At 42.6% G+C, this 13,504-nt stretch overlaps 1 protein-coding gene across 5 annotated transcripts in view; it reads right to left on the bottom strand.

Moving 5' to 3' along the window:
* Positions 1 to 10,167, bottom strand: part of LOC123985084 (protein bicaudal D homolog 1-like) — a 29,769-nt gene extending 19,602 nt beyond the window's left edge. For 4 of the 5 annotated variants that reach the window (XR_006828595.1, XR_006828596.1, XR_006828597.1 and 1 more), the window contains exons 1-3: positions 9,982 to 10,167; positions 8,095 to 8,449; positions 56 to 250 (exon numbers count right to left, since the gene is read on the bottom strand). Coding sequence is in view for 2 of the 5 variants with exons in the window: in XM_046072437.1 (XP_045928393.1) it covers positions 56 to 250; positions 8,095 to 8,406 (507 nt within the window). In the remaining 3 variants the exon portion in view is untranslated. Of the gene's footprint in view, positions 1 to 55; positions 251 to 7,867; positions 7,969 to 8,094; positions 8,450 to 9,981 lie in introns of those variants that run through there. The other variant, XM_046072438.1, reaches the window with a different exon arrangement.
* Between the last annotated feature and the right edge of the window lie 3,337 nt (positions 10,168 to 13,504).

The following is a 13,504-nucleotide window of genomic DNA, read 5'->3' as shown; positions in this document are numbered from 1 at the left end:
AAAAATGTTGGACCAACAAGCATACCCAAAACATTGCCACATGTGTGCATCTCACCTGTTTGTTAGCCTTGAGCACCAGTCTGAGGGTGGCTATCTGCTCTCGCTTGGTACTGAGCAGAGACTTGAGCTTCAGGATCTCCTCCATGCAGCTCTCTTTGTCCTTGTCCAGGAGAGGGGCCAGTTCCCTGGCAGCAGCTCTCTGTCTGGACAGCTGCAAAGACCTGTCTACTGCCCGCTGGAGGTGCTTCACCTTCACCAAATTGAGAGAAGACAGACAGACTATGAATAGGAAGGAAGAAGAGAAACAATAATATGCAACTGGAAAATCAAGATAAGAAATGAAAAGAAAAATACCATAGTTTTGTAAAGGTGTCATATTTTAGGTAAATGACCATGGACCCTATCTTGCACTCGGCAAAAAGCAGCGCAAAAAGCAGCACACAGCACAGCGCAAGTGTCGTTGCTAGTTTCCGACTGACACAGTTGTCGCCCACATTGTGTACTTGCCTGCATTGTGTACTTGTGCGCGTCCATAGTTGTTACCGCCTTACTATCTTGAGGCGGCAGAAAGCGATTCAACAACAAAAACCTGGTCTAAAGTCAATGGAGCATTATTCAGATAGTAAGATGCACCTGCATAGTTCTAGTGATGTGCACATTGCAGTTATATCTGCAGACTGATTGGATCTGGTCATAAAAATTAACACTCTGATTAATAGCGGATTGGGGAAATAGAGTGTTTTCCCATTAAGAAAGACAAAAGAAATCCGCACACAAAAAACAGCAGCAAAACTTCATTGATAATTTAACCTGACACGATGACAGAATTGGTCAGAATGCACTGACATCAGCCTTAAAGAAAAGAACAATACATCAATACAGAAATCACCTGAAAGAGAGACCCATGACCACTTCATCATGGTTTATTATAATGCAGATGGTTTCATAGAGGAGAGGAGCATATATAACTTGGAGTAGTCTGTTTGTGACTTTTAACTCAGTCTCCCGAGTAATTCATACACTTCAGATGTAAACCACAGAACTGTATAGTAACATTGCTTCGTGATTAAATAAAGTTTTTATATCATGTCGACACTTCAGTCATACTCGCACTCACTGTCTCGCTCATTCACATAAACTCTCTCTCTGCTGCAAGTTTGTGTCATACATACTTTATTTATTTATTTATTCCATTTAAGTAGCAAAGCACCAACGTACAAGCTTACCTGGATTTTGTACCGGATGAAGCGTTGAGGTCATTTTGAGCAATAACAGAGACATGCAGGCTCACATTGCCCCTCACCCACAAAGAACTAGGGGAGTACTCTATGGTAAGATCAAACAACTTGTTTTACCACTAAAAGGATTGCTTGACCAACCAGAGACTGATAAAACACCAGCTTTAACACTAGACAGACTCTATTCACCATACCAAACTCTGCAAGAGATGAGATGTCTGTCATGATAATTTAATTAACAAACCACTCTGGAACAGTTCTACTCTGCCTTTTCTTGAAATCTTTGTGTGAACCAAGATAACATCAAGCAGACACAGACAATAAAACTTTGAGAAACATTCTTTTTGGAGACACACTGGAGTCATATTGTTGTGAATAAACTGTATTACTGTTCTGTACTGTATTTCTCATCCAAATCCTGTGTTCTTATGGTGTAAGGTGAGCAAGTTAGAAGTAGAGTCTGACCGATTTATCGGCTGGCCAATATTATCGGCCAATATGAGCTAATTGCATTTAAATTGACATATGCATTTATAAACAGCAGATATATGGCTATTAAAAATGAAACAAAGAGTCAGGTCCTTCACTCATGTCATGATTGTTGCATAGTTTGCCCAATAGAGGGCGCTCTGCAGCTCCTCTATTAAGAACACTGCCTCAACACAAAAAACACACAAAAAAATTAAAGCTGCAAGCAGTGTTGGGCGGGCCCTTGCACGTGTAGCGTGTTGAGGTGTGAGGCGGCCGCGTTGCAGATTCTGGAGCTCTGTAGTCCGCCGTGAATTTACCACGCGCTTTGGACGGCGCACAAAGGTGCTATAACTATAACTGCTATGACTATAACTGAATATTGGCATGTAGATGTATTTGGGGCATGACTGTTATCAAGAACGTAAAGTTTAGTGCAGATGTAAGCATGCAGAATGAAGTTGCAACAACTTCCTCTTTCATGACAAATCATCGATTTTGGATGCCACTCCACGGGCACGCCGTTTCACAAAAACTCACCATTCGTACAACTTTTAAAAATCAGTGGGATTAGACTAGACAGCAAAAATCTGAAGTTGGTCAGACTAATTCTTTAGGAGGAGTGTGAAAATCATCCAAAAATTACCATAAAATTCTAAATGGCTGGCTTCCTGTTGGGTTTAGGGCATCACTCCAAGAGGCTATTTGGTATGTCTGATACATGTGCCACAGAAATTCGTTTATATAGGTAAAATGGTTTGTTAAAGAGGTGGTATTATGCTTTTTGGCTTTTCTCCTCTCCTTTATTGAGTTATATACCTCTTTTGTGCATGTAACAGGTTTGCCAAGTGAAAAAGCCCAAAGTCCAGCCCAAAGGGAGTTCCCATCTCCCACAGAAAACTCTGCTCTGAACTGCTTGAAAACAGCTCGTTTGTAGTCCAGCCCTTCACTTCCTTTACTTGTGACGTCACAATGAAAACGCGTCATAAAGGTTGCCAAGCGGCTGGCGGGGTCAGCCACGCCCTCAAACCAAGCTAGTCTGAGCGGAGGCCCTTTGGCTCGACTCGCCTTTGTTTGGTTTTCCATTGTAGAAATGTTGCACCTGCTTCCAGGTACTTTTCATATCACCTCACCTCCGTGAGGTTCCAAGCGAGCTGAGTGATACTAAAATGTAACATGAAAACATGACAGACTGCTGATTGGTCAGAGAGAATCGTCACTATTTTATTGTTGTTATTGTTTTTAAGTATAGTTATCTGTTGTCTGTTTTTATTGTTTTTGGCATATTCTGTTTTAGAAGGGTTTTATTCGGCTATTTATTATGCTTTTTATCTTATGCTGTTCTCTGTATCTGTATAGCACTTTGGGGCAGTAGTGACTGTTTGTAAACGTGCTATATAAATAAACTTTGACCTTGACCTTGACTATTCACTGCATCATCATTGCGTGCACCAGACAGAGACCAGCAACAGAAAGTTTTATATTTTACAGTTTTCATATGGAATTTCATCACTAAATCCACTTCTGAGAAGTTTTGAGGTGAGAAATCAGCTGTGTAGATTTCAAATATTGACAGTTTTACGAGTAAGTAATGGCGGAACAAAAATCCATCCATTGTCAACCGCTTATCCTGCGTACAGGGTCGCGGGGGGCTGGAGCCTATCCCAGCTGGCATCGGGCGAAAGGCGGGGTACACCCTGGACAGGTCACCAGTCCATCGCAGGGCCACACATAGACGAACAACCACTCACACTCACACCTAAGGACAATTTAGTGTCACCAATTAACCTAGCCCGCATGTCTTTGGATGGTGGGAGGAAGCCGTAAATGGTGTAAACCTGCTGGAGTACCCGGAAAGAACCCACGCAGACACAGGGAGAACATGCAAACTCCACACAGAAAGGCCGGGGCAACTGGGGTTTGAACCTACGACCTTCTTGCTGTGAGGCGACAGTGCCAACCACTGCACCAACGTGCCGCCCTCAGAACAAAAATGTGCTTGAATATTTTCGGAGTTGAGGAGCGCCGCGAGTGGCTGCGGGGGAAGCCTGCTGTGACCCGCGGGAGCAGCGTGTGAGGCCGGCCAGCCGCCCGCTCACCGAGCCCTCTGCTCCCGCCGTCACACAGACCGCTGCAGCAACAACGGCAGAGGAAAACACAGCTGGAAGGTTTTCATACCTCTTATCTGTCTTTACATTCTGAGGAATGTTGAAACGTTTTAACTTGAAAAAGAGAAAGCTGTGTGGATCGCTGGTGTGTCGCATTGAACATTACGTCGCAGCAGCTGTGTGTGGCGTCTAACAGTGTTAGAAACACCATTTCAGCAGGTGTGACACCCGCTAAATGTGTGTCACCATTTAAAGTGATTTATTATAATGTTGATTTATTATGTATATATATTTCCTTTAGATGTGTGTTTTGGGTGCTGCTACCCTTTCCCGCCAGCAGGGGGGGGGCAGTTTCCTAAGACGACACCTTTTGTCTTGTGGCCTTCTGAAAGGTTTGCAGTCTACTGAGAGAAGAAGCCAACGTAACACACTGCATCCTCCTCACTGGTTACTATTAAAATCTTTCATCCTTTTAACAGGTGGGTGAAAACATGGAACTAGTAAATATTATAATATTAACGACTTTGCGCATTAACCACTTAATTTCCTGCTTTCTGAACACATTGTCTGCACCAATTTATGGTGGAAATGTGTACTTATATGAAGGGAAACAAAATTAAGTTTTTAATTTAATCAAATTCAAAATATAAAAATATAATAGAATATAATGCAGTAATCAGCTTTTGGACAATGCACATTTCTTTTTTCTATATTTCAGTTGCATTGCATGTTTTCCTATTGTGCATTGTTAGGGGCCGAGCACGTACCATGCTCGGTCCCTATTGAAACTGAAGGGATTTTTTCTTTCTTTCTTTCTTTCTTTCTTTCTTTCTTTCTTTCTTTTTTCTGCAAAGTAACCACAATTTTAGGGGCCTAAACATACGCGAAAACTTTGCACAAAATTCAGACACGGTGAAAAATGTAGTTTCGCGTGTGGGAGTGGCAAAATGGCTCGCTAGCGCCCCCTACAGAGCAGCCCCCGACAAAGTTTCACCTACGCGTACGAAATTTCTGGGGTACGTGTATCATGTCCAGACATACAAAAAAGCCTCTTTGAGCCATAGCCTAAACCAAACAGGAAGTCGGCAATTTTGGATTTAATTTAATTTTTTGAGATTTACACATTTTGTACTTTAACAAACTCCTCCTAGGGATCAAGTCCGACCGACTTCAAATTTGTGCAGTGCAGTCTTAACCCATTGATGATTAAAAGTTGTGCAAACGTGAGTTTTCGTGGAACACCGTGCCCGTGGAGCTCTATACTTTAACAAACTCCTCCTAGGGAATTAATCGGATAGATTTAAATTTTCTACTGTGCATTCTAAAGGCATTGGATGGAAGGGCGTGTCCGTGGGGTGGTGTCAAAGATCAACTCTTCGCCACAACACAGGAAGTTGTTGTAACTTCAGTGTACATGCTCACATCTGCACAAAACTTTACGTGCTTGATAACTGTCCCGCCCTAAACACATCTACATGCCAATATTCATTTATAGTCACAGCAACAAGTGCTATGTAGCGCCAAGAAGGGGACACAGGGTGTGACATATAACACGTTTTTCATTATCCTCTCACGGGTCACATTTTTCCCGATTTATGACAAGTGTTCACAACTTTCTGTTCTTTACGTCGCTGCCGCTGGACAACGCATCTGCACCACAACTCACTCCCTCTGTCTCTCTCTCTTTCTCTCTCCACAATGTCCGCTCGGAGAAGTAGCATGCATGCAACTCAGAAGAGAGCTCTGGTCTGGTGAATTTTAGTTATAAGAAAGGGAATTTTTGAACAAATGATAGCGAGGTAGAAGGAAAAAAGCCACATGTTTAATAATGGCTTTTTGTGGAGCTTTTTCGTTCAGTGCGGCTCCGTCTGCAGCAGAACAGCTGCTCTACAGTGACGTCAAGTCGCATCAAATGAGTGTCCAGACTGATGTCGCATTTAAAAACATCCGATCTGTATCGGATTTGGACCACATATGGAAGTGGCCCAATTCCGAACTGGAAAAGATCAGATTCCATGTGACTTGGCTTGTTCACACTGTCATAAAAAGATCAGATCTGAGTCACATATGGGGGAAAAAATTGGATTTGGGTCACATAGCCTTAAAGTCTTCATACCATACAGAAGTAATCTTTATAATCTGTGTTTTATATTAACCTAGGTAGTCTTTCTCTTGTACGTTGTTCACTTAATCTTTCTTTTCTAGATTAGTAAAAGTTACTGTATGTATAGCAGCTAAGTAATTACTGTGCTGAAAATCGTCGTATACGTACCCACACGAGCACGGGGGAGGGGTGTGGAGGTGTTAACGACTTTACTTACCATATGAATAGCAGCAGCAGAAGCAGCAGCAGCAGAAGCAGCAGCAGCGCAACCTGACCTCTCAGTCATTGGATGAAACCAATAACATCACCAAATGATCACATGTGATCAGTCACTATTGGTCACCCTGGGCCTTTATAAATACAGGCTTGGGTAAACCCCTCCCTAATAATATTGATGATAATAAAAACGACCTTGTTTTATTAGCCTTCTTTCAGTCTGTTAAGGTCATCAGAAATTATGTTAAAGAAACATAAGGATATTACTGTTCTGAAATGTTCAATGAGATACATATTTCCCGGTTATTAGGTAGGTAGGTTTATTGTCACAATATAACAAGTTATAGAGTGAAATTGTGTTTTGTAACTCCCTTCTGCTACATAGCAGACAATATACATTAATACAGAATCATACTATTATGATGTGTTGACGGTGACAGGAGATATGGTTGAACGTGCGTAATCTAGATATTCCTTACTTACAATAAAGTTTCTTTATAACAGAAAGAAACTAAGGAGGGGGCAATACTTGACCCCTTCCCCTCATGTCACGCCCCAAGAAACATCTGATAAAACCAGATATATTTCTTTGTTTGTTCTCTTAAGCTTTTGGAAACTCAACATACCGTCCGTGAGATCTCTTAAAATTCACTGTTTATTCTGTCCCAGAATGGGATATATTACTCTATACTTAATTTTATGTTATCTACCTTAGAAGTTTTATTTTCATTTAAAGTTTCTTTATTCAGCTTAATTGCGTATATTTTTGATTAGGAAAGCAACCAGTATTTTTCCTTTTAAGTCTTTTGTATGTCCACCAATCTCACTTGGTATTAACTTAACTTAATTTTAAACAGCCAGTGGTTTTGTTAAAAGGATCAAAACAAGTACAGAATGTAAGAGTTACTATCAGACATCTGATGCTAAAGCAACGGAGCAGAAACTAGCTCAAGTCCACTGAAAACTGTCAACCACACAGTTTTGCCTAAACGGAAACACATTCATATAGTCTTCAATGGCTGCAGATAAGATGATTGACCACACACACGTTGCCCATTGTCCCTGTGGACCCACAAACCATGCACACAGGACTGCAGATGTTATAAAGTACTTTGAGCACTTTGTAAGGCAAGCAGAGCCTATAACAAGACCCCCTGGTAGTGTGGGGCATGCCAGGAGCCCCTCTGCATCTTCTTAGTGATGCCTTGCTTTGCTCAGAGGCATGCATCAGAAAAATGCCTAGGACATTTTCAAAAAAGTCTGCATTATTCCATTGTTCTAGGCACATTTTATTGAAAACCTGCAGATGGATGTTACACAAATGGTTGGATAAACATGTTTTGAGTTCTAAAGCTGTTCAGTAATGATGTATAAGGTGTGATTTTCATTAATAAACAGAGAGAGAAATCTAATTTTCGTTTATGAAATTCTCTATTTTACATTTTTCACTCATACTTCCTTTACAAGCACATTACATGCATGATTATGTTAGCTTGGGGTCTTCTCCATAGATACCAAACACATCTCCATTACATATGGTTTATAAGCCCAAATCTACAAATAGAGAAAACGGACCAAAAATGGCTTAGGCCTAAATTTAGATTCAGAATAATCAGATTAAGTCCGCGACTAGTCTCCATTGTTATCACCATAACTTAGCGCCCACTGTTGCCAAATTCTTACAGTAAATGTTTATCATTCAAGTCCTTTTGTCTATATCTATTGACACTGACCTGTTGTATTTTGTTGTTGTTCATATAATCATTATCCCACTTGCAAATGTGGATTTGGATACACCCTAAAGGCACCTGCGCCATGCGCTTCATGCTGTGTGCTAAGAAGAGAGAGAGAGCGGAGAGGAAGGAAATGGAGAAAATAAAATAGAGAAGAGGAAAAATAGGACAATTTTGGGGAAGTAGAATGAAATTCCACTGATACCAACATGAGAACTGCTTTTTACCTGGTCTCTGATGATGGCATTGAGGTTGCAGATGTTCATGGGCTCCCTGCGCAGTTCACCAGCTGGCTCCAGGGCAAGTGATGATGATGATGATGATGAAGAAGAGGCACTGATGCTGGGTGAGCAGGTTGGAGGTGTGCAGGGTGGCAGGCTCTGCTCAGATGGCACCTGAAGTTCCCCAGATAAGAGCTCCTTGGATGGAGACTCTGAAGGGCTCCGAGACTCCCCAGGAGTTGAGGTTGTTGAAGCGACAGCGGCTAGCCGCCTGGCAAGACGTGGCGTGAGTAGAACTTTGCTGTTGTCTGAAGACATGGCTTTAAGACTGGCACTGATGCCCCTGAGCCCTCTACCTTGTCTAGAAGAAAAACAAAGTTAATTTAGTTGATTTTTTTGCCTGTCGAACCTTTAGGACCCTATTAACTATTTAAGTGCACGGTGTGAAGCGTGTTGTGCTGTTGCGTTTTAGGACGTGTCCAACTCCAGTTTCGCTAGTTTAATGGCGGAAAAAATGGTCAGTGCAGCAGGCACATGGTTCAAAAGGGTTGTACTTAGTCTGTGAATTAGTCATGGGTGTCTTTTGGGTGTATCATGCAATACACCAATTAGAGTGTCATCTCCCATTCCCTTTAAAACCAGGTGCGCTTGTATCTTGGTGCATTGCTATCTTAATGGCGGATGAATGACACTGATTGAATAGCAGACCCACAGCAGAGAGAGGGATTACGGACAAAAGTGTGGATGTGATATAAAAACTGTCTCTGATTGTGAAGCCTAATGTTACTCTGTGGTTTATCAGTGAAGTGTCTGAACTACACTGCAGACTGGAGCGTGTTAACAAAGAGACACTGTCTCCTCTATGAAACGTCTGGATCCTCACTGCGCAGCATTATTATAAACTATGATGAACTGGTGATGAGTCACATCGATCCCTACAGTGGTTTCATTAGTTTTTAAACACAAAATAATGAAACCACTGTAGAGCACTGTATTGCTGTATGAGTGTTTTCTTTAACCATTCACTTTCAAGATTAGAGAGGCTGCTGTCAGTCAATTTAAAAGTTTCCATGTGTGCAATAAAGTGACAGCAAATATTGTGGGGCATTTAACAAGCCAAACAAAAAACTGTAGTTATAAATGTGACATGAAAGGACAGAGGAAACTCTCCAGAGGACACAGAATTCAATGTTTCCTTTTTCAGCTTCTGAAATAATTTAGATGCTCTGAAGGAGCTCATTATCGATCAGGAGGATGGCTGCTTTACTCCAAACTGTTTTATTGTATGAATCTGGACTGTGTGTGAGACCTTTTGGATGTGTAGAAGAACAGAGAACATGAACTAACATTAGATCCTGACCAATCCTGTCGGCATGTCCTGAGGTTTTAATAATCAATGAAGTTACGCTGCTGTGCCTTGTACGTAAATGTGCACAGTGACTTTCTTACCATTGGAGAAATACGCCCCTAAAATAACAAAAAACAGTGAAATAGTGTGCCGTTGACTTTACACCTGTTTTTTTTTGGCCAACGGCGCTATTGCTTTCTGCTGCCTCAAGATAGCAATGTGCCAACAATTTGCCTTACCTAACCTCATTTTAGGACCAACAGTCCCATAGGCACACACAAGTGCATTTGCTATTTAAACACCATGGGGGCTTCTCGTGAAATGACATCTGCGTCGGTTAGAAACTTGCAATGACACTTGCGCTGCGCTTTGCACCGAGTGCAAGATAGGGCCCTTTGTATCTAGTGCAGATTTCTACCTATTCTGGAGTTTGAAGCTAAGACCAGTTTCTCTACACATTTCTTATAGGCTGAAACTGAAAAACAAGTTCTGAAAGGTTGAAAACTTGACATCTAACAAAAAAGTTGTGCAAGATCGGAACTAACTTTTGAAGGCTTGCATTTATTCATGATGGAGGTGATGTTCAGCTCCCACTTTTGAGGTCCTGGGAGATGATGATGCCCAGGAAGCAGGAGTCCACAGTGGCAACTGGGGAGTCATGCAGGATGAGGGTTGGGATGGGGCTGGGCTCTTTCTGAAGTCCACTGCCATCTCCACGGTGCTCCAGGTGGTTCTGGCTGCACCAGGACATCAGATGGTCGATCTCCCACCTGTAGGCGGACTCATCTTCACCAGAGATGAGCCCAATGAGGGTGGTGTCATCCACAAACTTCCGGAGCTTGATGGACTGGTGACTGGAGGTGCAGCTGTTGGTGTACAGGGAGAAGAGAAGAGGGTAAAGAACGCAACCTTGAGATGAACCGGTACTGATGGTCCTGGAATCAGAGAGATGTTTTCCCATCTTCACATGCTGCTTCTTGTCCGTCAGGAAGTTTGTGATCCACCTGCAGGTGGAGTCAGGCACGTTCAGCTAGGAGAGCTTGTCCTGTAGCAGTGCCGGGAAGATGGTATTGAAAGCAGAGCTGAAATCCACAAACAGGATTCCTGGCGTAGGTCCAGGTGCTGGAGGATGAAGTGAAAGGCCATATTAACTGCATCATCTACTGACATGTTGTCACTGTAGGCAAACTGCCGGGGGTCCAGGACTGGGTCTGTGATGGACTTAAGGTGGGACAACACAAGGCACTCAAAAGACTTCATTACCACAGAGGTCAGGGCGACGTGTCTGTAGTCATTTAGTCCAGTGGTCCTTGTTTTGTTTTTTTTAGGGACAGGGATGATGGTGGAGGGTTTGAAGCAGGCTGCCACATGGCATGTTTCCAGTGAGGTGTTAAAAATGTCTATGAACACCAGAGATAGCTGATCAGCACAGTGCTTCAGGGTGGATGGGGAGACAGAGTCGGGCCCAGCTGCTTTGTGAGGTTTCTGCCTCCTGAACAGTCTGTTGACTTTGAGATGGAGAGAGGGCGGGAGGGGGTGGAGCTGGCCCCCTCTGAGAAGGGGTAGGGTGAAATGGTGGATTGGGCTGAAGAGGAGTGGAGGAGTCTTGGGGGATGGTGTCCGATTGACTCTCTTAGCGGCAGTAGAACTGGTTCAGCTCATTTGCCAGGCAAGAGTCGTTGATGGAGTGGGGGACTTTGGGGGATGGGGGGGGTTGGAGTGGGGGACCCCACTCCAACCCCTCCAAACCCCTCTCTGTCTGAACCCCCTCCAGACAAAAGTGGTGTTATTTGCAGGGAACTGGTATTGTAGTCTCTCTGGGTACAGTCATTTAGCTTCTCGCACCTCCTTACTAAACCTGTACTTAACGCTGGTCTCCACTCCTAAATGCCTTCTGCTTTTTCAGCCTTAGCTGTCTGAGTTTAGCGGAGAACAAGGGTTTGTCATTATTATAACTCACCCTGGTCTGTGATGGTAAACAGCTGTCCTTATAGAAACTGATGTAAGATGTCACAGCATCACTAAACTCATCCAGATTGTTGGTAGCAGTCCTGAAAACATCCCAGTCAGTACAGTCCAAACACGCCTGAAAATCGTCTACAGCTTCACTGGTCCACTGCTTTGATGTCCTCACTACAGGTTTACAGAGCTTTAATTTTTGCCTGTATACAGGATCAGGTGGACCATGACGTGATCTGAGTTACCCAAAGCAATGTGGGGGATGGCATGATAGGCACTGCTTACTGCGGTGTAGCAGTGATCCAAATTGTTCTCCTCTCTGGTTGGACTAAACTGTCTGTATTTTGAGAGTTCTTGGCTGAGGTTTCCTTTGTCCACATAGCCACGTCTCCGTGAAGCACAGAACAGAAGATGAATATAAGACTCTGTTTTTACCCACCAGTAGCTTAAGTTCGTCCACTTGGCTGCACAGTGAACTCACGTTGGACAGAAATATGGTTGGGTCGACGCCTGTTGCAGATTTCTTTCCACATCAATGCACTTCTTGGACGGGAACAGCCAGACAGCCCAGAGAGTCGTGTATCCTGTTTGCATATGCTGTACGCGTCAGTCATTGTCGGAGCAGTCTGTCAGTCCCTCCTATCCAGCAAATCTGACATGTGATTGGACAGTACTTGAGCAGAGAGCAAATAATTGCTTTTGCAGAATGCCCCTGCCTCTAGGATCATGGCTTTTTGTCTTCTTTTTTTGAGAGTCTCTGTTTCGGAGCTTGATTTTCAGATTGTGAGTTGAGAGTTTCAGACCAGCACTGCGAGATGCTACCACAAAACACGTGAGTCACAAGCTCGCAAATGTGTGGGCAGATCTCCGAAAAGTGGGTGTTGTAAACTCAGGTCTGACAGCACATGTATTGTAATAAAAATTCGCCCTTTTGAACTAAAGTTTCAAAACTTTTTCCCCCAACATACGCTCAGTTTTCAGAACACCATTTACAAGGTTTCAAACCTGGTTAACATCTAATACACCATAAGATTTGCCATTTTGAACATAAAGTTTCAATATTTCAAAACCTTATTGCCAACATATGTGCACCAGTTTTCAGGTCATAATTTATAAGGTTTTAAACCCAGAAAACAGGAGAAGAGTGACAAATTTAAAACTCTCCAAATTTGTTGGCAAACACTGTAAAAAAGAATGCCACAGTTGTGCAGAATTAAAACTTAAATACAAAATAATTAGTGCTGGGCAAAAATTTAAACATTTTAATCACAATGAATCACATGATTTTCTGCGATTAATCGCCTTGTTATGTGATGTGTACTGCTATACAAACAAAACTGCAATAACATGTAGTTTGCACACACAAATAAGGCGCTTTTGACCAGCATTATTCCCTTTACACGGTAACAATAAAATATATTATACTTAAACATTGATCAATCAAATCAAATATAAAGCCAAAGCTATATGCCACCGCCAGGGCATTACCTTTTATCTACTTGTTAAAAGTTACCATCAGAGTCCAGAGCCACGATGATCATAACAGGCATCTTCTGAGCAACTGGTATATATACAGTGGGGGAAATAAGTATTTGACCCCTTGCTGATTTTGCAGGTTTGCCCACTTACAAAGAATGCAACAATCTACAATTTTAATCATATGTACATTCTAACAGTGAAAGACAGAATCCCAAAGAAAATTCCAGAAAATCACATCATATGAATTTATTAAAATTGATAACCATCTGATGAGGAAAAACAAGTATTTGACCCCCTACCAAACAGCAAGTATTCTGGCTCCTACAAGCCAGTTAGTCTTTCTTTAAGACACAGCCCCAATCCCAACCAATTATCTACATCAAATACACCTGCCTCACCTCGTTACCTGTATAAAAGACACCTGTCAACACCCAAACAACCAGCATCCAACATCACCACCATGGGCAAGACCAAAGAGCTTTCTACGGACATCAGGGACAAGATTGTTGATCTGCACAAGGCTGGGATGGGCTACAAGAGAATCGGAAAGCAACTTGGAGAGAAAAGATCAACTGTCGGTGCAGTTATCAGGAAATGGAAGAAGCACCACACCACCGCCAACCTCCCTCG

This window comes from Micropterus dolomieu, linkage group LG16 (assembly GCF_021292245.1).
Source record: "Micropterus dolomieu isolate WLL.071019.BEF.003 ecotype Adirondacks linkage group LG16, ASM2129224v1, whole genome shotgun sequence".
NCBI classification, from domain to species: Eukaryota; Metazoa; Chordata; class Actinopteri; order Centrarchiformes; family Centrarchidae; genus Micropterus; species Micropterus dolomieu.
Note: the sequence above shows the minus strand (reverse complement) of the source record. Positions and strands in the feature narration are given on the sequence as shown.